This window comes from Rhipicephalus microplus, chromosome 9 (genome assembly GCF_043290135.1).
Source record: "Rhipicephalus microplus isolate Deutch F79 chromosome 9, USDA_Rmic, whole genome shotgun sequence".
Classification (NCBI taxonomy): domain Eukaryota; kingdom Metazoa; phylum Arthropoda; class Arachnida; order Ixodida; family Ixodidae; genus Rhipicephalus; species Rhipicephalus microplus.
In genome coordinates, this window is record NC_134708.1 from 52,017,760 (window position 1) to 52,041,297 (window position 23,538).

General features: G+C 43.6%; 2 protein-coding genes across 5 annotated transcripts in view; one reads left to right on the forward strand and one right to left on the reverse strand.

Annotated features, from left to right (window-relative positions):
* The window catches only part of LOC119163826 (uncharacterized), a 124,335-nt gene that overhangs the window by 68,764 nt on the left and 32,033 nt on the right, over positions 1–23,538 (reverse strand). The window lies entirely within an intron of this gene.
* On the forward strand, positions 1,548–16,683 carry LOC142771789 (uncharacterized). Of its 4 annotated transcripts, none has more exons than XM_075873652.1 (4): positions 1,548–1,953; positions 2,475–2,554; positions 7,397–7,592; positions 15,214–16,683. In XM_075873652.1, the coding sequence occupies exons 1-3, from the start codon at positions 1,765–1,767 to the stop codon at positions 7,404–7,406; spliced, it is 279 nt and encodes a 92-aa protein (XP_075729767.1). In that variant the 5' UTR covers positions 1,548–1,764; the 3' UTR covers positions 7,407–7,592; positions 15,214–16,683. The 4 variants fall into 4 exon arrangements, with proteins under 4 accessions (XP_075729767.1, XP_075729765.1, XP_075729766.1 ...); XM_075873650.1 differs by lacking the exon at positions 2,475–2,554 and adding an exon at positions 11,682–11,732; XM_075873651.1 differs by lacking the exon at positions 2,475–2,554 and having other exon boundaries at positions 7,397–7,596.

Consider the following 23,538-nt stretch of genomic DNA (forward strand, 5'->3'; position numbering starts at 1 on the left):
CCCGTGTGCTCAGATTTGGGTGCACGTTAAAGAACCCCTGGTGGTCGAAATTTCCGGAGCCCTCCACTACGGCGTCTCTCATAATCATATGGTGGTTTTGGGACGTTAAACCCCACATATCAATCAATCAATCAATCACACAGGCTGTCTCCCCACTCCTCGCTTTCGTTCCTTATGAATGAAGTTTGTGCGCATGCAGTGTGGCAGGCTTCGATTGTCCTAAAGTGGCTGTAGGCGTTCCGTTTAGTTCGCGGCTCCTTGAATGCACATAGTGGTGTGCGTGAAGCTTGAGCACTGGCAGTTTTAGTGGCAACATGTAGCGAATTAATGTTATGTTTCTACAACTGCGGAGTGCATGTGGCTGCAGTTAGCATTGCTTCAACAAGAAGCTGCGCGTTGAATGTGCGTTAAGTAATATCGTAATCTTCGTAGAATTTTTGGTTAGTAAAAAAGGAGTGTGACTGAAAAAAGTTCACTAGAAATTGTCGTGGCTAATACGAGAGGGATCACTTTTTTGCCACGGGGTAGAGCATGTGCTATGACAGGAATCAGTGACTTGCAGCTCTAGAAACATAAAAAATGTGCTAGCCATGTAAAATTCTAGAAGTTTGGTTAGCATAAAAGTTGCTGAGGGATGGGCAGGCCAGTCTCGTGCGTTAAGCTGTCTCACGTTTTAATTGTTCTTCCTACTAGCAGCACTTTAAAGAAGCTCCACCTTATTCAAAACAGAGCTTTACGCATAATTTACAACTTAGCCAAAGATAATTCTCCACAGCTCAGCTGTTTTTACACTATTACGCTGAATTCTGGCATATGCATATACAAGATAAAGAATATATTAATGCTTACAGATACAGTAAGGTCAGCTGAATACTCATCTATGTAACACGGTTCGTGAAAAAATTCTAAACAACACCACACACTAATTACAGGGCCCAGACGAGAATATCTCTACCATTACTCTGTGTATTGAACAAAAAATAGTCAACATCTCGCAGATCTGCGCTTTATGCTTTCGTCGTTAATCTAGATTAACATGAACGAATTTTATTTTTTATATGTTTTTTTTTCTGTTGGTCTCCTCGAAGTTGGGTGTACTGGTCGCGTTCTTTTGGCGATTATGTATGCTTATGTACGCCAGTTAACGTATGCCGTCACGGCATGCTGCTGAACAATAATCAGCTGGGAACCTTAGTGAAGTTCAAAAAAGCTTTTTTTTTTTCCACATGCTCTCCGCTGTAGGTAGGTCCAGTTTGTTACTGCGTCGATGAGAATCAACGGGTCATCGCAGAATGCTTAACTGCCATTTGCATTTTTGCGCGACCGGATGTTTACGAGCTATAAGTCAACACCACCTGAGAGCCGCACTACCGAAGCCAAAATACAAATTTTTGGTAGCGTGAAAAAAAAATCTATTGAGACCAATCAAACTTACTACATGCTTTTTTATGCGTGCAAAAAAACGTGAGTTTATGAATTTGAAATTGTGTTAATGAGTTTTCTCTTTCTCGCCAGCTTTGAGTTTTTTTTTTTTTTTTTTCATTGTAACTGCGGGAGAGTCGGTTAACGACAAGCGGCCAAGACAAGCCCATTTCGGAGTCATTCGTCGTCAATATGGCGCTTGCAGGTTGTGCGAAGGGGTTTGTTGCTTGTCTTGTGCTACCGGATTTAAACGTTTCCTGTGTGCAGCCTCTATGCCTCTTCGAACTGTGCGGCAGGTGTGAAACAGATGTGGTTCAGTAAAACCGTGAGAAGTCATTTGAAATGCGGGGTGCACCAAAAGTCACGTTCGTCATTTGCGGAGACGGTTACCGCGCCGTTGTGGACAACCTCGAGAAGTGCTTCATATCGCTGAGCGTTGCCGATATGGCAAAAAAGGCCATTATCGGCAAAGTGAGCCGGGTAAGGACATCAAGAAGAGCTGCTATTACAGGGATGTCCACCTTCTTTGAGGTGAGTGTCATTTTATTTTCCATGACGTTTTCGCTGGCGTGCGTTTAGGCGAACAAAGGAGGGCACAACGAAAACATGTTTGAGTGCGTGTGTGTTTTATTTTTTTATGTGGCACATTTTATCCGTGTGTTGTGTATGTTGGCATGCTGCACCTGATACCGCGCGCTCGTGTCCCATGGGATCTTTCGATCGCAATCATGACCGATCTGGATCAAAATGTATTATGTGCGGCTGCACAGTGACCTAAGTTGTAGCTGGCACTGTTGATCGCGATCAAAAACCGCATTCGGGTCGGCCCTGATGGGGCTGGAAATGTCCGGTGTGACACTGGTAGAGTTATTAATATATGAACAAGTCGACGTCGCTATTCCTGATGGCAAACCTGCACTACATTGCATTTATTTATTGTTCGCATGTAATAGTCACACATTCTACGTTTTCATTTGTGTGGTTATTTATAGTAGCCTGCTCTCCAACTTTATGTGTTCTCTGATTAAACTATTTTTACTGACCTCGTGCAGATGGAGAAAAAAAACGACTCGCCGTGCAACACAATCTTTTCTACCAGAGTGACTGTGAAAAGAACGTCAGAACTTGGAAGGTAAATGTGGTTTAATAGTAAAACTTATTTTAACAACATATACAAAATGCTAACTTCCAATGTCCTGGTTGCTTTCACAAGCCGCACGTCTATACAATAGTCGCTCATTCATGTACATTTGTGCTAATTGGCTAGGCAAGGGTCACTCATTCTATGTTGCAATTTTTTTTTTTTTCAAGTTCTGTTCGGTCGTGAAGTAGTAACCAGAGCGAAAATGAAGACTGCTTAATTTGAATTGTTTAGGTACATATACCAGCTACATCTGTACATATTTGCCATTTTGATTCAGACATTTGACAGTGTGTAGCACCAACTCATTAATTTATTTATTCACAATACCTCAGCCTAGCATAGCCCAAGCTGCAGTGGAATTACAAGAAAGGAGAATGGTACAGAAATAATTAGTAACAATACTGGCACCGCACGTAAATACGTCAGTTTTGCCGGGATGATTCTTACAAAGAAAAAGAACAGCACTAATAGTTAGCAACCACACTTTTGACTTAGTAATGTAAGAGTCTCAGTGATTTAGTATTCAGCACAATAAATGTTGATCAAGGGCTTCATCAGAACTGTCTGCCTTGCAACTTCCTTTACTCTCTGCCTAGAAGTTCAGTAAGCGAGTCTGCATCAAGCAGCAGAGCGAAGAACAGGACCGGGTGAAAGCACAGGCCTCCTAGCCAGCATTTTATGTTAGCAAAAATATGGCAATCAGAGATAGCTAAGTTGAGTCTGTATGGTGTTGGGCGACTGAACTTCCCGCTGCTTCCTCTGTGGCCCCTTGTTGTCATGAAAAAAAAAAAAAAAAAGACAGTGTCTTATGTCTCTCTTTGCTTATTCTTAATTGCGCTCTGTAGACATTTGAGAGTTAGACCTACAATACTGCAGTGAGGGTCATGCCATGTCCCATGAATAAGTGAGGCATAAACTTGCAAAGGCTCATGGGATTCGTGCCATCTGCACCAGCTACCATTTCAATGGCTCTCTGCGTGCTGCATCACTCCTTGAGTATTGGCGTTTATCCGTGTCACTCGCTTTCTTCATGGTATCCCGACGCATATGCTGCAAATTTCTAGCACACAATAGCATGGCCGCAACTACGACTGACCACAAAAGAGAAGCATGTGCTGTGATTGCCAAATAATATTTTCATTTGAAGTGGCAAACAACCGACTGTATGTGCTATCACAATTATGTGTTTTCTTTTAAGTGGCGTGGCCTTGGTTGTCACGTCTTTCAAATAATTTTACACTTGCATAATAATGCACATCACCGACTAATGCGCTTATTTTTGCGTGTTTGCCTCAGTGAGGGCGCTCAGCTGTTTTTGCATTTGCAATTGAAACACTCTGTTGCTGTCTCAGATTGTTGGATATATAGTATCTTGTATCAACGTTCATCATGTGCAATGAGTATCATATGTTACTAAAACTACGTGTTCAGCGGTGACGGCCTGGTAAAATGTTCATGAATGACATCGACTTTTATTTAGTAAAGTCGAGCTTCTTAGGCGTTTCGGCATTGCATCGTTTTTGTGAACAAGCTGGTATAGGCGATGCTCACCTCACAGTCAGGCACCGTGTTTGTTAAGCCTTGTTACCTGTCCTGCTCGCATGTGTACCAGATCAGGTATGAATAAATTTACTACGTAATGAATGCTTGGAGGAACAGTTGAAATCACTAGCAACACATTGTATACCTGTTCTATATATAGAATAGTGGAGCGCCCTTTCTTGTCTACATAGCATTACTGACACATCATTTTTTCCAACTGGTACGAAGTCGTCACCTTCTTAACCACTACTAATTGTGTATACATCACTGCAATTGGTGCCGTGCATTCCACGGTGTCACCCCTGGCATGATATCGTGCGGCTGTTGGCTGCTCTGTCTTGCTGTTTTCTGTATCAAGCTCAGAGCTGGCTGCACGTTGCATAGCGGCCGTGCATTTTAAAACAAATGCCGTATGCTTGTCGTAGCTGTGTAGATAGTGATTGTGGTTGTGCTGATGAAAACTACACATCCAAACGACTTTTGTACTTCAGTCTTGGCGCCTTAGATTCTCTTTCGACGTGCCAATATTTTGATGGCACGTAGTCAACCTGCCATGGATCTTTGCTTGGAGCGCCTGTACATAAATACCGAATGTGTCAAACGAAACCATCCATGCAGGATTGTCGATAAATATTACTCACCTTACGCTAGACATATACCACTTGTCATGTCTCTCCACAAAATTTCCTTCAACTTTCTATCTTTGTTCGAAGGGAATCTGAACATTTTTTCCCGTTTGGCGCTATTTTCGACAGCTGCAAAGCTGACTATGATTGTGCAAATGACTAAATTTCAACACAATTGAAAGAAAAGCCCTGTCTACGTCTCCAAAAGCGTGGCCAGCGAAACAGCGTGTCACGAATATCTTTAACTAGGAGCCGATGCAGATGGCAAATCTCATGAGTCTTTGTGGGTTTAAGCCTCACCTATTTTATCAAGGAAACACCACCATTTATCTCCCCAAACACAGCAGCCATGCACTTCTTCTTGGGGAAGGTTCACTTGAATTTCTTTGCGCTTATCGGAATGCTTCTGTTTGTATTGCACCTTTAGTTCTGGAGTACATCATGGTAGTGCCAGAGAAATGTCAAAATGGCACCCGTTTATCATTTTGTTTTCATGACCAGTCAGCATTTTAGGAACTGACTGCACGCAGTTTGCAGCACTAGAGTCTCACTCTGTGTCCAACCATGGTATACCAGCTGTGCTGTATTGAGCTGACTGCAATATTTTGGGAAATGAATTACTCAGCCCAAAAATTCTGACCCCATGATTTTACCGAATTATCTGATCCGTTCAGTCAACAAAATCATAGTTTTACACTTGCTTCATTCCCAGTCAGTTTGCATTGTAAATATTGTACATCATGCTTCTAATTTTCTACACTATTGCAGTGCCTTGCTGTCATGTATTGAAAGTGGTGCTGTACACGTTGCTCAATATTCGATGAATTTCAGCTGCACTGCACTGCTCAGCACCCTGAAATTGAATTCTAGCACACATTTCACACTTATCCGAGGCATGCTTACATGGGTTTTGCGTCAAGAACTGAAAGCTGTGACCTCATAAGATAGACAGGCACACTAAAGAAATCGTACAACACATATGCGTTGCATCATGAAATTTTAATTGCTTTTTATTCGGAGGCCAGTTTGACTTTGAAAAATATAGGCATTGTATTTTATGAGCTGAAATGTATCTCCGGAGTGTCAACATGCCAAAGCAAGCTTCTCAAGTTATACTCATGCTGACTATATGTTTGTTACGTTCATGAAGCAGTTAATTTTGTAATGATTTGCATAAATTCATGTTGGTAAATCACTGTATAAACATCAGTCTGCAAATATGATGTGCAATTATTGAATAGTTATAAATTAAGGAGCACATGCAGTTGTTGCGGTCAGCAACACAGCAGACAGTATGATATTCAAGTGAATATTCATGGCTACCTATGAAGTAATATATGACTTAGTAAGGTAGTTACTGCAACTCTAGTCTTGAGGTACATGTAACTGGAAAGTACAGACTTTGTAGTATGTTGTGTTTATCGAAAAATTCTCGGCAAGTGCTCCTGGAGAGTGAATGATAATTCGACAAGGTTTGAAGAGTAGGCTCTTGCTCAGTCATCGGTCAATATTTAACGTGGAAGTGGAAGAATCACTGAGAATAAAAAATGCACATCTGTGCGTCTACTTAAGCACTTTCTTGAATGCCCATGCATACACGGCTTTATTTCGCATTCACTCGGCAAATGAAAACAGTGAAGATGGTGGTAGAGGAGAAGAGGCTACTTATTTAGCACCTCTATTTAGCAAGAAAGTAGGGAGGTGCTTGCTCTGTCAGGAGTGCTTACTCTGGATTTTATGGCATTTAGAGCGTCTCTACTGAGTGGTAATATTTTGGGTTTTATATACACTCCCAAGGCCCCCCACCCCACCCCTCCAAAAAAAAAAAAGTCGCAGAAGGCAGCGATTCAAGAAATAAAAAGAGCCCTGTAGGATGGCTCTGGCAATTAGAAGCTTGTTTGATTGAGCCTCCTCCAGAAAGAGAAAATTTTTACAATTGAACGAGTGGATTGAGCAACAAATAGAGGCTTTGGAGGAAAGGAATGGCAGACTTCAGAACCCCTCTCAGCCATAGGTCGGCAAACTCCCTCACAAGCCGAGTCACTCAAACTCGGATTGGGCCATAAATGAGAATCTGAATGAGCTATATGTGCAAATACATTTTGCGATTGAGTGAGCTTCACTCTTTTTTTTTGGTCGGCCTGTGCTTTCAACACACCTTCGACAATTTAAAGATAGAATTTTCGGTGAGCCTGTAGTTCGCGCTCTCTTCTTTTTCATTCATCTATAGTTAACACTGGCCCATCTTCCCTATGTAGGTATGGCCGAAGCTAAAAGGAACATGTTACTTTACGCCTGTATGGTAATCAACAAAATTTTTGGTGTGTTTACGAAACAAATGTGAGTCCAGCTTCTTGTCCCCTCTCGATGTTTTTCAGCATGACATTATATCTCGCCTAGTACCTAGTCTATTGGTGGCCATAATGCATTTATGTTGTATCTGTTTATCACTCTATTTAGCCCCTGAGCTATGTTGTGAATGTAGGTACTACCCACGACACACCCTTTACATGCTACGCTTCTCGCTTATTATGTTCACAGAAGTCCAACATAAATCTCTACCAATAAGCTCAGCTGTCCATTACTCTAAGTTGCAAATTTCTATAATGTAGTGAACATTCTTTTTCATGATTTCTAATGCCTATTATCTGTCACCCCTTAGGTTTCAATGATATCCTCCAGGTCAGGCACCTTCGGCAGAAACACTGCAGCTGCTGCTACCACCACCACGACCTATATTTCACTTCAGCCATTGCTGCATCACAACCAGTATTACAACTTCTGAGCCGCTACCACAGTCCTTCCCAATGATGCCTCACCTTGACAGGGCTTCACATGCTTCAAGAAGAAGCTGTCAGGCAAGTGTGTACTGTTAAGAAATTTAGCTTTCAATAGCACTGATGTTTTCAATGGGCAGAATAAGTGACAAGTCTGCCAACTTCATGCTTCTTGAACAGGGTTGAAACTACGTGTGTCTGTCAGTGTAGGGAACCAAGTTTATGTGAATTTCGAAGTAGCTTACTTTTATTTTATTTTACAATATTGCAGGCCCCTTCTCGGGCCAATGCAGGAATGGCTTGAACTTGAATACACAAAAATGTGAGGACAATAAATCGAACTTATGTACAAAGCAAGTAAGAGCAAGAAATATGCACATTGTATAGTATACAGGTGTTCAGATAAGTTCTGAATTCTGTTCATAAATTTGACAGAAGAGCAGTTCAAAATATCAGTGGGCAGCATATTTCCTTGCTACAGAACTAAATAATATTTGTAAGGGTTATGTTATTAATTTTGTGTATGAAGGGAGCAGGGTAAGCAAACGTTAGAAGAAAGTACTTTTTCATTGTTTACTAGACATGAAAGCAGATTCTTTTTCTACAATTTTCGTGTACCGTGCAATCCTGAGCGAGTGCTCCCACTATGGTGAATGTGACGAGAATTGGAGGGGGGGGGGGGGTTCTTGCTCTGTCTTGCATCAAAAAATCAAGATTATGGTGAAAAAGTCGCATGTGCTTCCAACGAAACTGATACACTTTAATAAATATACATGAATTCACTATGATTCTGCAACCTCGTTGCGCTTCTAAATAAAGAAAGTGAAGGAAACTACAGAAATGGCAAAAAGGCGGGGGGGGGGGGGGGGGGGGGAGTGCTTGCTTAGTTGTTCGTACATGTTTTAAATATCTTGAAAGAGAGAGGATGGAACTTGCTTATGTTGGGGCGCTTGCTTGATATATTACAGTATTGTCCTCATCCTGCGTATCTTTTTTTAATCAACTGAAAAAAGCGACCTGAAAGCAAATGGCCCTTTTATATATGGTATATTTGTAGCTTATTTTCTTTCTAAATTGACGAAAAGCATGAAGTTAGCATTTTTTAGCAAAAAGAAAAGGCTGTCCAACTAGTGTTGTTTAAGCATTTACCGAAGTCAGACACAGTGAAATAGATAAGGTGGCACAGTAAAAAAAATAAGTCAGCACAGAAAAAAAAATGTGCAATTTTATTGCATATGTAGAACTCCATCTTCTCGAAATGGCATTTTTTGTTATGTCAGTATGATAATTTTAAAATGGCAAAAGATGTCATGCTGATTGTTTGTGCACGTACTCAAGCAACACATGGTGGTGTACTGAACTGAACTTGATCCTTTAGAATAACTTTCATTTGATCTTAAAGAAAGTGTGCAAAATGTCCAAAATCATGTACAGGAGCAAAAAAATGCAATTTTTTAAATAAAGTAAACCATACTTTGGTTCGGTCAATAGAACGCAAGGCTCTGAACAAATTAGTATAAACTTCTGGTTGCTATCATTACATGCTCAAAAATGATTACAATAGGGTAAAAAATTTGTGGAAGTCTGGGACTTGCCGGTCTTCTCTAATCAACACAGTGCTCTGAAGTAAGGCAGTGTTTACATACACCTGCAGAGCTGTCATATTCAATAATGGCAAAGTAGATACATAGAGCAGAAAAGTTATTGTTGCTACCCCTTAATTGGAGGCAGTGACCAGGTAGACTCCAATGGCTGACTTAACATCCCCCAAAATGCACTGCTAAAGCTTGAACAGTTTAACATCAGGCCCTTTTAGCAGGGGTGCAGCAGCTGTGCCAATCGCGCCAATTTGATACAATTCCTGATTGTTGCACCGAGCTGGGCCAAACCCGTGAAATTGTTAAAATTGCACCACGCTGCGCCAAAATGCCCAGCAAGCCTCAATTTTTTTTCAGGTGTACTAATTGCGGTGAGCAATGCAGGCCATGTCGGCCACCTGCAGCTTTGCACCATCACTAAAAGCGTGCAAACCCGAAGTAAACTGCCTAGAATATACCTAAAATAATCTAGCCACCCACCCTATGCTCGTGAGACGTGATCGACCTGATAAAGTAACAACACTGCATGTCTATCGGTCCGCTGACCACAACAGATACGTATCGGCGGGATGGCAGAACTTTAAAACAAAAATGTGTTGCACCAACCCTTCGCGGAAAATGTAAGTTCTCTTGCCAGAAACGCGGATATGGCTTAATAAGGCTTCGACGTGCTGTAAATGCCGGTGTTGATTACCTTAGCAGTGGCAAATAACAAATTTTGGCTGGAAGCTGTGTCCTTGCCACGGTCTTGGCCATAGATATCTAGTACCGTCGCCGGGGCAACGGGGGTGCGCCGTTGTTACTTTATCTGGTCAAACTCGTCTTGCAAGGTAGCCGAAGCGGCACATAGCCCCATGCTGAAAAGGGTGGGTGGGAGGGGGGTGGTGAGCGGTAAGAAAATTTGTTGACTTTCGTTCTAAAGCTGCTTGAGTCACCTTTGCCGCACTAGACCGGTGCCCGCGAAAAAGCGTGTTGAGATTTACAAGGGGCTGTTCGCGATACTGGGACACTTCACATCTTGCTCAGTTACTTATGCGTTTGTACACCATTAAATTCTGAGTACCAGTATAATTACTGACGTATAAATAAGCTACTGTCAATCATTTGAAGCAGTGTGTGACATTTATGCTTCTCTACAGAAATAAACTAAATTGTGCGCCAATTTTTTTTTTCACCACCTCTACTTCTCGTTTTTACGAATCTTCCAAATTTCAAGCTCACAATATCGGCAGATTGATATTGAAATTCTCAGAGTTTGTCAATTGATTTAACAGGTTCAGTAAACGCTAATATAGACTTTATCATTGGTTCCTTAGCGAGGTGGTTCAAAATACTACCTTCATTGAAATAGTAGTAAATAGTATGCTCACACTACATAATTTAGGTTATGTTGAACTGTTTATACATGTTTTTTCTCTAAATGTAAGCCACCTTTTTTTATAGTGCTCCAAATTCGCTATGTCATGATAAAAATGCATGTTCTTTTTTTCCATAACCAGCTCCGAACTTGGAATTTAGTGCTCCAAAAGTAACATTTTGCTGCTCCAAAAATTGCTCCAAATGCTATTTCGGCTGTTGTACCCCTGTTTTAGCACGCCAGCAAATGCTGGTTGGGGTCCAAAGATAAAGTCTTAGCTCAGAGTTTTGTTACAAGCACGAAGCAATGAAGGAAATAGGAGCAAATGGGAATGCTATACAAAGGTTAGCACTTAACTCTTGAGATTCCATTTCACAAAACGAAACACTGGTTAAAGTCAATGTCAGTGCTGCGGAGAGTGAGTGGGTTTTTGTGCTGTCGGTAGTCTCAACGAATAGAAAGTGCTGAGAGCACACCACGTAAACAAGTCGTGTAGTGATATTTATCCAAATAGCACGCACCAGCACTCATAACTGCGCCCTTATGTTCAATGGTAGCAGCTGTTGAAAGTGTCCATATAATTGCCATTGCAATATTTTTTTCTAAATGAATGGCTAGTTAAATCACTTGACAACTCAAATGGGTCTAACAATAATGGTGAGACAATCATCAAGTATTACTCATCGCAAGCATGAAACTCAGGCACTCCAGAATATTCAATCCTTCAAGCAATGATTTCATCACCAGCCCGACTAGTCCCTCCATGTAGACTGCAGTATTGACCAGGAGCTCCCCTGCTGCAGTCGGTGAATACTTGTTACTCCTCAGTGTCGAGACTCTCTTTCAAAACACCTCCTCAGTGACTGCACAGCATCATCTATAAAATCTTCATCATAGACCGACTGACTGATGCCCTATTAAGGTGCTATTAGGAGCTGTTTTGTATGCAAAACATCACACTGCATTGTTTCAAATTTTTTCTGGTCAGTGTTTTTCTCGGCAGCGATGTAAGATGATCGATGGTACTACTTAATAATGTAACACTTCTCTGGACAACCGAAGAACTCTTCTATATCATAACACATTACCTTACCAGCTGAACCACTTCTGCATTTACCCTGTCTCTGCGTGCTTATATTGAGCAGCACCCTGCATAGGTTAAAAAGAAATCTGCGAATCATTCACACTCACTCATGAAATATATTTTTTCCTTAGGCCTTACTAGTGGACTCAGACTCGCTGCTCATTGCAAGTCTGACAAGTCTGGTGAGTAGACTTCCGAGTCCGTTAAAATATGATGATCTTTTCCACACATGATTTCAATGCTCCTTAACAGCAATGTGTTGCATAATTGGTGCTCCAGTTGATGATCTTTTCCACACATGGTTTCAATGCTCCTTAACAGCAATGTGTTGCATAATTGGTGCTCCAGTTACAACCTTTCAATCTCAGACCTTTATATAGTGACTGCAACCCAGTAAGGTAATCTGTATTCAAAGAGATGGCACCTCAGATATTTTATGAGAATGTCCCGGGAAGAAATTCACAGGAGGGCATGTCAAAGAACCTCGACTCCCCCCCCCCCCCCCTACTTGTAGTTCTGGCCTCTCAGCTATAAATATTGAGTCGGTGCACAAATGCTTGTGCATTGAGATATGTGTGAGCTGTGAAAATTGAGAGCTCAAGGCGCAAATCCATGTGGAGGGAGGCCGCTACACTGCCACGAGACGCTGCAAGGTGCCAGCTGGAGCACCTATTATGCAATATATTGCTTTTATGGAGCACTGAAACTATAGGTGAAAAAGATAATCATATTTTAATGGACTCGTAAGTTGACTCACCAGACTTCGTCATTAGTCACTAACAACACAAAAACCCTTCACTCTTGGGAGCACTCACATTTGCTTTAACCAGCGTTTTGTTTTGTAGAGTTAAGTGAGATTGAATCCAAAAGAGGTAACTGCTAATATCGATTCTCAATTGCTATAATTCTTGAACAAGGGTGCCAATAGTTGCCATTTGCACCCTGGTTCGAGGAATATTGACATGACTCATCCATGCATAGCAAAATAAAGGCAAAGGCTTGAAATGAATAAGTTTCTTGCATGCTTTTCTCATAGCACTGTAGCGGCTTCCACATGACATTGTGTCCTGAGTTCTCATTTTTTCGGGGGGCTTTTGCACCAGCATTTGGTGTGAAGCATGCTGGCTATTGCGCGGTGCCTTCTTTCAGAGGAGGGTGCAGGAGCATGCATGCTTCAGAGAAACAGCTATTGATAGCTCGTGTAGCTGCAAAGGGCTCATTAGGGGCTGTGCTTGGGCGCTTCTTTTTTAATGCTGTTTAAGTGCTCATTTGTGTCAGCTGTGGTTGCATGCTTGTGTGGAATCACCTTATTTTATAGCTGACTTAATTATAAATTTTTTTTGCTTTTCGAGGGGCAGCACCCAGTGATGGGACTGCCGCTTACAGTTCTGGCCCTCATAAACAACAAAGTAGGCAGCTGTGCTTTTTTTTTGAAAATTTTTGTTTTGTTTGCTGTTGATGCATTATTACTAATCTCTACCAGTTCCACGACATTCCTCATGCATGCCATTTACACTCCTGCTGCTTGCACTTATCTTTTTTATATCCATGTACTGTATTTGCTCACACAATAACTGCATTTTCTTCATTTTTGAATAGTTTACTGATTTAAAGGTGTGGTTTGTACAGTGGGTAAAGTTTTGGAACAGGTCGACTAAATTTAAAACTGGAAGCTGGAATTGTGATGACTACGTTGTGCCATAACAAAACCATATCAGGTTGAAGAGTTCCTACCTTCATGTTACAGGCACATGTTCGCATTGCCTTGTAATGAAGAAGCCCTGAAAAGCCTTTCCAAGTAATCATCAAATGTCTTCATTAGAGAAACTTATTCATCCCAAATCGACTGTTGGAAAAAATTTTGCAATCTGCGAAGTACTAGCGGAGCTACAGGAATTCGTCACATGCTTTACGTACTTTCTTTTACCTTTCGTTCGAGTGAGCTCACTCAAAGCCACGCGGGAGGGGATGACTGGGGGACAAGAAGCTATGCTTTTTTATCAACGTGCGTTCTAAACTTGAGCTTTTTTATTTTTATTCCCCCCCCCCCTTTTTTTTCTTCAAACATGGGGCTTCTTTTCAGTGTAATCACGAACAGGTGCAGGGGCATGTGGCAGCCTCCGGTTTCGGTTGTACACATTGCACTTGAAGCGCAGTCAGTTGAATTCGGAGCCTTATTTGTTCAGGAGAAACAGCGTTTTTCAGGTGACTGATAATAAATTATGAATAACAAGCTGCGTGTTGCCCTATTATGTCTGTCTCACATGCTCTCAGGTGCCTCGACTACCCTCGGCAGCATTTTCTGACCATGCCCGAAAAGGGTTGCTGGGCGACTTAAATTGCTTCATGGAGAGTGTTGTGTATACTATACTGAATTTGTGAAAGAAATGCCCATTTTAGTATGCCTAATTCCTGTATATCTGCCATCTGCTACACTTTATAAGAACAATTTGAAAACGATTTAAGTGATGACAGTAGATGACCGGGGCCCTTAAATTGCTGGACATTAAATGTTACCGTCTAAGCATTTGAAAAACAGGAGGAAAAGCTCTCTCTGGTGCAAGTGTGCCCTTAATTGGCTATGCTTTATATGGTTTTGCCTGCTTCAACATCTTCAAAGTGCTTGAAGAACAAGGAGAATAATTCTCTGTGGCACAAGTGTCCGATAAAATGCTCAACTATTTCTGATTTTCCCACTTCTCTTGAACTTTATTGTTATAGTATGTGTGCCAAAGTGAATTCTAATATTGAAGTGTGTGTGCAAATTGAATATTTTTCTGAAATTTCTTGTATACTTCTAGAATTTTTTTCAAATACTTCATGTGAAATTCTAGAAAAAAGTTGGAGAGGCTTCCAATGTTTATTCTTATGAGATGAAAGTCTTCCTTTTGGCAAAATTGATAAGTGTTGGTAAGGTGGCATTTCGTAGTTGCCTTATAAAGAATAAGGCACTGCACAATTGAATTTATGTATGCACGAATGTGTTTATATGCACGATTTCATGCAGCCGAAGAGTTGATCAAATTTCAGGTCAAAAACCACTATAAATAAGCCCTTGCCTCTGCCACACCTATCATCTCCTTGTTAGGATCAACCTTTTCTAGAGTCAGTACATTTGTGACCGTAGCAGAGCCAGAAAGGCAGCTTTCACGCAATACGAGTGTGATGAGGTGAAACATATTAAAAATTTGGAGGGTCCCTATCAGTCAGACATTGACTTTGTTTTGTCTCTGGTAAGTTATAATAGTTCAAATAGCAAAATTTGCAGTACAAATTGAATCGAATAGCAAACATTATTCAAAAGATATTCAAAAATATGAATATTTGTGTACCCCTACTTATTGTTTACTTCACATTTTTCACCCCATTTTTCGTTCTCAGTAGAAAAGACATGTGCCCTTCTAAATGCTGTGCTAAGACCACAGATCACAACTCATGCACGTGCCTAGAGCTCCACGCATATTCTTCTGTGAGACCTTCTATTTACCTGTTTGAATTCAAAATTGTGGAACCTCTTGGATCAGTTTTCACTATTGAAACTTTGTTCTTTGAAGTAGTTGTGCTAGTAAGTTTTAAGTTTTAAAGCAATAATTTGAGAGTGAGTGTAACGATGTTAACTCCCACACCAGAAAAAACGATTACAGAGACATTTTTCTTCTGCAGGTTCATTTGAGAGGCAGAAGAAGGAGCAGTGGGCGAGGCTGCGGTCGTGATGCAAGGAGGCCACAAAGCTCCTGTGGAGTGTCCTTCAGCTTCAGAACAAGAGCCTCATAGTAGCCCCGTGTTGGAGTATTTGTGCATCAAGAGGACAAACAGGTGCCCCTGAACGGGGCCCTGACAGTGAGAAATTTGGAGGTTGTGGCTAGTGAATATTGCTTAAAGAGGTACTGACGCAAATTTTTGTCTTGCAATATTAACATTGTTGACAGCCTATTAGTCACAATGTGGCGGATTGCTTGCTGCAGCATGGGACAGATGGACAATTGCTGTCTGTTTATTACAGACTAGTTTTATCTTGGCACAGCTCTGAGAACACGAGCCACGGAATGCAACAAATATATGCCAGCTAGTGTGCTAAATGGTACACATAAACGGGGCTTCCAGGTGTAAGCACTTGCACAGCAGGTCTATCAATAGTGAAAGTGGGCGGTGACAACCGACACAGTAATCAAGCCGCTGGGGCAAACAGCTCCCGCTCGGCGCTTCTGGCTTAAGAGATGGCCCACTATGGCGTATTGTTCTTCTTCCTCCTTACACACAGAACACTGACGCACTTCCGTGCTGCCTGCGTTATGTGCTCACATTCTTTTGCTGCTGCATATGCAGCACAATGTCGTTGTCGTCAAGTTGATCGTTCTCGTTTGGGTGCAAAGATTTTCTTGGGGCATCCTCACGTTCCACATGTTTACATTAGGCATGGACACAGCAGTCGCTGAATAGTAGCCTGCTAGCACAAGTGTGGCCAAAAGGCAACAACGACTATGATGTCAATAATGTAGCTGTGCCAACTCTGAGCTCGGCAACAATGGTGGCACCTGGAAGTTGGGACTCAGCTTCAGGTCACTTTCAGTGATTCAATGATGCGAGATGCGGCATATAGCACTGGTTCAGGCACGCAAACTTTAATATTCATATAATTGGCCATCTGAGCTATAATTGTTCATCCAATTTGTAGATATACGCATGTTCAAGGGAATCGATGTCGTAGGCTATATTAGCCACAAAATTTTGTGTCAGTACTCTTTATGGTATTTTGCTTTATGTTTTAACTTACAGTTAAACAAATAACTAAAGTATTTAGTAAGTGCTACATGTGTTTGCCCAGTACTAAGCAAATGGTTTTGCAAAATTTGTGAATCGGCCAGCAGATATGCGTGCACCTAGCAGGCTGAGAAAGATAAACACACTTCCTTGCAAAATGTTTGATCATATAAATAAATTCGAGGATGCAAAAGTATTTGTCTTGTTTTTCTCAAATGTCCCGACACTACACTACATACAACACTTCCACCCCTTTAATCAACTGCACTTTCGAAGCACCATTAAATTGCCCATTGTGGCATATTCATATTTTTTACACTTTATAAACTGGCATAGCCTTATTACCATGCTTAGGCAAACATTACTTATGACCCTTACTACATGCCCAAAGTAACCGGGGTTGTTCTGCGGAAGGACTTGTTTTTGGGCTAGTTTATGCTTGCTTAAAATTATATGGTGTGTGGTTTTGTGTGACTGTTCTCTCTTTTTTGCACTATATTATGATTTTCAGCAGGACCGGAGAATTCCTCGGACCCCTATCACCTATATTACCCACAAACCCCTTAACTCCTGTATGGCCCATATACCCCTGTATGCCCCATAAGCCCTGTATCCCCCATATGGCCCGTAATCCCTGTATCCCCCATATGGCCCATAATCCCCGTATCCAATAACATCGTATGATACGGGTCCTATTTGTACAGGATTTTTCAGTAGGGAACACTGCCGAAACGCACATAAACAGTGCTTCTAAAGCAGCTATTCGCACCTATATTGAAGGGCGAATTTACAAAATAGCCAGTAAAATTCAGGCAGGCGGCTTCAGACGAGCACGTATCCATGCACGGCCTTCCTGCACAAAATATTTCAGGACGCGCACCCTCACGATGCGTGGTAATTTTCTGAAGATCGATGCGTGGTGATTTTCTGAAGACCCAGGACAATGGGTCCCCAAGCCGCGTTGCGGGGTTGCTCTTGCGTTCGGAGGATAGGCAGAGTTTGAGAACCGAGTCAAACGCAGACTACGTTGGGTGAAATGCACGGGGCGTCACCCGTGGCAAAGTTGAAGATGATGCGAGACGTGGGCCATGTGGCACATCTGGCACACATGTGGGCCATGTGTGCCAGGTGTGCTCAAATTAAGAGCCCGCATGACGAACGTGCTTTAATAAAGGCAAAACAAATAGGGCCAATACTACCATTGTCGTGAACAGTGACATCGTTCTGGTCGACTGCCAGTAGCGCACATCTGCACTTTGGTGATGGTTTCGCCTGCAGTGGGCTCTTCGTAAAAAAAAAAGAGAGAAAAAATTTTCTTCTCTTATTTAACCCGACCAACCATCTATCCCGATTATCTATCACGACTACCTTACCTGGTCACAGATTTTATGACTGTACTCTGCCTCAGAAATGGTTTTCACATTTTGGTACCATTCATTAATTCAAAAATATTAATGCATTTATTAATGCAGTGATTATTTTGTGGGCTTGAACTTCCATACATTTTACTCTATATTCCATAATTATTATCAATGTTTGTTTTTTTCGTTAGCGGTGTGTGAGCTGTTAATTTCAAGCAACATTATTGTTCGAAGCACCCCTCAACTAACGTTCCCTTTCAGAACATGTAAGTTCAGTTCAGTGAAAAAAAGTAAATAAATAAATTATTGACACGACCTTTATCCTTGAGCTGTGTCGCGCAATGGCAGTTACACATCGTTGTTCGTGGGTCGATCCTAGTGTTCGTGTGTCGATGCTTGGGTTGAATTTGTATCTCGTCGCACTGGCAAAGTGGATCCCGGAGGCCACGTAGGGAGAAGAAGCGAGTGATTGAAATTAACGCCACCAGATACCACCACGCTTCCAACTGGTGGTGGCGGTGGTGGCGGTGGTGGTGTTGCAGCAGGCGGGGTTAGCCTAGCCTGCATGGCCGGCAATTGTTCCGCCTGAGCATCTCCTGAATTTGGAAAATGTCACCACGTGTCAGACAGCCCAGTGTCTCGCCGGAAGACTAACAAAATTCGTTGCACGTTCCTCCTAGTTGCCGCGGGTCCTTCAGGAAAGGTGACGTCATCAACTGTCCGGTGCCTATGACAGCCTTTTCGCAAGGTGCGGATCATCGCTGCTCTTTGCACATCAAACTGTGGGCAAAGCCAAATGAAATGTTCAATATCCTCAATGTCACCACAGAAGGCACAGAACGGGGAAGCGTATCTCCCAGTCTTGAATGACCAGGCCAGGGTGTATGCGGAGCCGGTTCTTATGCGGTACAACAGCGTCGCTTCTTCACAAGAAAGTCCATGAATTACACATGCTTGGTGTGGAAAATTGTAGATCGCCTTGAAAGGATTGCGTATCACATCTTTGTTGTTCTGGTAAGTCTTGGGAGTTCTTACTTTTGAAAACCATGTACGTGCTTCGCATGCAAGGGCATCAGCCTTTTCATTGCCCTCAATGCCAACGTGGGATGGGATCCACTGTAACATTATATTAAAACTCGTGTCATTTAGGTGTTTGATTAGTGCCAGACATTGCCTGGTGAACTTTTCTTGAGGTAGACCACGATGCAGTCTTTGTAGCGCCGATTTGGAGTCCGTCAGCACTACAACATCTCGTGCAGAAAAGGATCGCAATTTTCGCAAAGCCGCCGTGATTGCAGCGCTTTCTACCGTTGTGGACGAAACCACGCGATCCAGGCGGCCCGACCATGACACGCCAAGGCAGGGTATGCAGAAAGCCGCTGCGCAGCTATCCGTTTGTGTGCACACTGATCCGTCGGTGTACACTTGTAGGTGGCTGCGGTACATGGTGCTCAAGTGGTCCAGCGCAAGAAATTTTGCTTCCGCGGCTGGAATGGTGCGCTTCGCTGGTAGATTGGGTACGCTGAAGTTACACGCAACATCCACAAAAGACCATGGCGGGTCCATAGGGCGCCGTTTAGGCAGTTTCAAGCCTAAATATTGAAATGTGTTCAGTGCCGCGTTGAAATGTGAGCCAGTTCTTGCTCTTAGCCGCCGGAGAAGCGCCGTGCCTGCGAAGGACTCGCCCAGTCTTGACAGCTGCGTCAATAAGGCCTGAGACGCCAAAAGGCGGAGCGGAAGGGACTCGTCTTCATTGGTGACCTTCGTGTTTGAAGCCACCTGAGGGACTCCCATCGCCAAGCGAAGACCCTTTCTGTGCACTGCCTCTAGGCGTTTGAACTGGCTTGGTGATGGTGATATCAGGGGCAGCTGATAAAGAATGCGGCTTGTTATAAGCGCATCATTCAATTTAAGCAAGGACATAGGATTGTTGCCCCAACGGACCCCTGCCATGCGACGAAGAGCGTTGATCCTTTGCCCTGATGCAGTGACTATACCATCAACCGCACGTCGCCATAATAGCTTGTTGTCGATGGTAATGCCCAGGAAACGGACACTTGTTGCACAACGAATTGAGTGGCCTCGAATATTCAGCGACAGACGTGTTAACTTCCGTCGCGCTCCAGGGAAGAGCATGAAGGCCGATTTTTCCGCTGGTAAAGATAGGCCAAATGTCAACAAGTGACGCTCAATGATTGAAATAGCGCTCTGTGCTATCCGGGCCAAACGTTTGTGCTGGTACCCTGAGATCAAAATGCAGATGTCTGCGGCGTAGATGGATATTTCAACTGCTTTCAGAGCTAAGTGCAGAGTGTCGGGAAGGCTGGCCATGGCAGCGTTAAAAAGCAAGGGAGATAAAACACTTCCTAGTGGGACGCCGAGGGAAACGCGTCTCTCTTCGCTCGTTACATTTCCAAGCTTAACACGTACACAGCGGTCTCTGAGAAATTCATGTACGAACCGAAGAGCATTTCCGGAAACACCCATGGCTTGGAGCCCATTCACGATGCCTGCCTGAAGTACACAATCATATGCCTTGGCAACGTCCATGAAGACGGCGAGTGTCGAGAGTCCGCTGACGTGGTGGTGCTCGATGTGGCTTAATAGGTCCAAAACACTGTCCTGAGCACTCAGTCGTGGGCGAAAACCGGTCATACACGATGGCCATCGTCTTCCGTGTTCAAGGTACCAAGTTAATCTTGTACATATTAATCTTTCCATCAACTTGGATACGCATGATGTAAGAGATACCGGTCGATATGACGCGAGGCTCGTAGGATCCTTTCCGGACTTTAGGACTCGCACCACCCATGCTGTCTTCCAAACAAATGGGATCTCTCCCGTGCTCCAGACATGATTAAATATGTCCAAAAGGGCCCTTTTTCGCTCATATGGTAGATTTGTCAGCATTTGATTACTGATGAAATTGGGACCCACGGCACAGCGTCTTCTTAATTTGCTAAGTGTCATATCCAGCTCTCGAAAGGTGAATAGCGTATCCATCGTGTGAGAAAGCTGGGGTGACAGAGGAATCGCCGCTCCTGCTGATCTACCAGATGTGTACACGTCTGCGAAATCCTCTGCAAGGGTTTGCAAATCTATCCCTTGTTTCAAAGCGAGCGCTTCGAATGGCCTGTGTGTTCGGATCTTCCCAGAAAGACTATTTATTACTGCCCATATCTTTGTCAAGGGCGTAAACGTTGATAAACTCTCACAGAAAGCGTCCCATTGATTTCGTCTTAACTTTTTTGTATGGCAACGAATCACAGCGTTTATCCTGTTATATTCGGTTTTCGCAGACAGATTTCCTCTGGTTCTCATCATTTTCCGCTCCGCCCGTCTACGTGCTGCGCAGCGGTTCTTCAATTTCAAGTCAGGAGCAGGAAAATGGTCGGGCAGTTTTAGCAACGAAGTTGCTGCTCGCTTGCTTTGCAACATATCTGCGAACAGCTCACCAGTGGATTTGTCCAACGCTTCTCTGTAGGTGTCCCAGCGTGTTACATTGCAGAATTGTCGACCAGCAGTTCGAAATCCCAGGATATTGGTGAATATGGGGAAATGGTCGCTGCCCATCTTGTCTGAAGCCGTGGTCGATGATACCAGAAGGTCCGTGGAGTGAAGTACAAGGTCTATTGCACTCCATGAATCTGGTGGCCTGAAAAATGTAGGTTTGCCATCGTTCGCCACACATAAGTCGGCAGTATCTACAGCTGCTAGAAGTTCCTTGCCTCAAAAATGTACACTCTTATCTCCCCAGAGTGTATTGGTGTGCGTTAAAATCACCACATATTATTCGAGGAGCGGGACATTGAGTGCAAAGGTCCTTTAGGAAAGTCTCCATGGAGACCTTTTTTCGTGGGCTTATGTACACCGATACCACACTCAGTTTTCGGTTTCCCAGGCACACTTGCACAGCAGCGACTTCCAGTGAGTTGGAACAGGGGTCTTGCACTGGTAAGGTGACGTGAGGTATTTCCCGCCTTACGTATATCATTGCGCTTCCGTTTGCAAACGACGTTATGCTCGGGTTGCCGTGTCGGGTGTACCCTGGGAGCGTCCTTGCATTCGGTAGACCAGCTTTGGAGAGGGCTAGAATCGGCATTGAATGTCGCGCAGGAAAAGGTTGAGTTCGCACAGACGTTTTAGAAGACCAGCGCAGTTCTATTGCATTTTTAAGGGCACTTTTGCAGGACGAAATAGACCAGGTGGGCGAGACATTGCCATTATTCTACTGTGTGTTTGTGGAAGCAGAGCAAAGTAACACTGACTCTAGAGCCAGGACTGCTTCCAACATATCCTTCGTTGAACTCGCAGGCATCTTAGCGACGTGTGAACGTAGTGCGGTGAACAGAGCGCGAATAACGGGCTCGAGGTTTTCTTGCTGTTTGCTTCCAGATAGTACTTGAGGTGGGCTCAGTGCATCAGCGTAGGTGCGCTTGGCGGACTCTTTCGTGATACATTCCTCACCAACGTTGAGCACTTGCGTTGACTCAGTAGCAGCTCTTGTTGGATTTAGGCGCGGAAAATTTCCTGCGTACTCGTTTTCCAAACCACCATGTTGTGGCGCGCCGGACGTCTTCTTTGTGAGCGATGGTTCGTTCACAGTCTTCGGGCCGAGGACAAACGTCTTATTTCTTCGCTGCGCAGCTGTTCGTGATGGACATCGGCCGTAGCTAGCTGGGTGGTCGCCACCACAGTTTGCACACACAAGTTTTTCTTTACTTGTACACGTCTTAAAGTCATGAGGCCCCCCACAGCACTTACACCTTTGTTCCCCACGACAGTGCTTAGCAACATGTCCAAAACGCTGACATTTAAAACAGCGTGGCGGCGTCTCCACGTAGTCTACCAGCTCGTGTCTGGTGAAGCCAAGGTTGATCTTCTCTGGACGTTCCGAATTGGGAGCGAATGTGAGAACCACAGAGTCAGTGCGCCTTGATTCCCACTCGTAGGATGAGGTTTGGACCCGTCGTATGATTCTTCTTGCGTGGTATACTCCCTGAGGTCTCAGGTACCTTAACAGCTCTTCGTCCGAGTACCATCTTGGGACCCCTTTTATAATGCATGTATTTTTCATGTAGCTGTGTGGTACACGGGCAGATATGGCAAGGCCGCAGATAGTGTTGGTCTCTAGAAGCATATTAGCTTGGTGTTCTGTCTCTATATCCAAGAGCAGGGCTCCCTGTGCTGTGAAACGGCTCTTAACTGGGGCTCCACCGAGAATCGTTTCAATTTCCGAGTACAGGTCAATAGGATTCACTTGCCTCAAGTTAGCTCCTTCGGATGTTGGAGCAATAAACACAGGAATGCCCACCGTCCTGTCTTTGCGATATCGCACAAGGCGGAAACCACCCTCGTCCATGTCTAGATCTGTGAGGTTCGCCCCGTTGGGGTCCCCGACGACAGTTGATTCGTCCTCTGATTCAACGCTGTGTTGTCGCTTGCAGTCAGGTATGCTTGCGCAAACCAGCTGGTGCTTCTGACCTGGTGTCACACCTTGGGAGGTCATGGCGGCGCTCTCCCTGATGCTTGTTTCGTTTCTTATAGCACCTTTCGACGCGGCGGGCTGTGCAGCACCCGTCGGTCGCCGATACGGCAGGTATCTTTTCGAGTCGTCCGACGTCTTGAGCAGTGCTGAGCCGTAATATAAACAAAAAAAAAAGATAAATGCAGACAAAGCTACTTAGCCAAGCAGCAACAGCTTTGTCGTCTTCTTCCTCTCCACGCTTCCAACTGCTCCAGAGTTAATGTATATGCTACCTTTAGGTAGCAGATTTGCCGCCTTTGGTAGAATTTGCCGCTAGCGCCCCCATTCGCTAATCGCGCTCACGAGCGCAAAAAGGAGTTTTTTTTTTTAGGGGAAGCC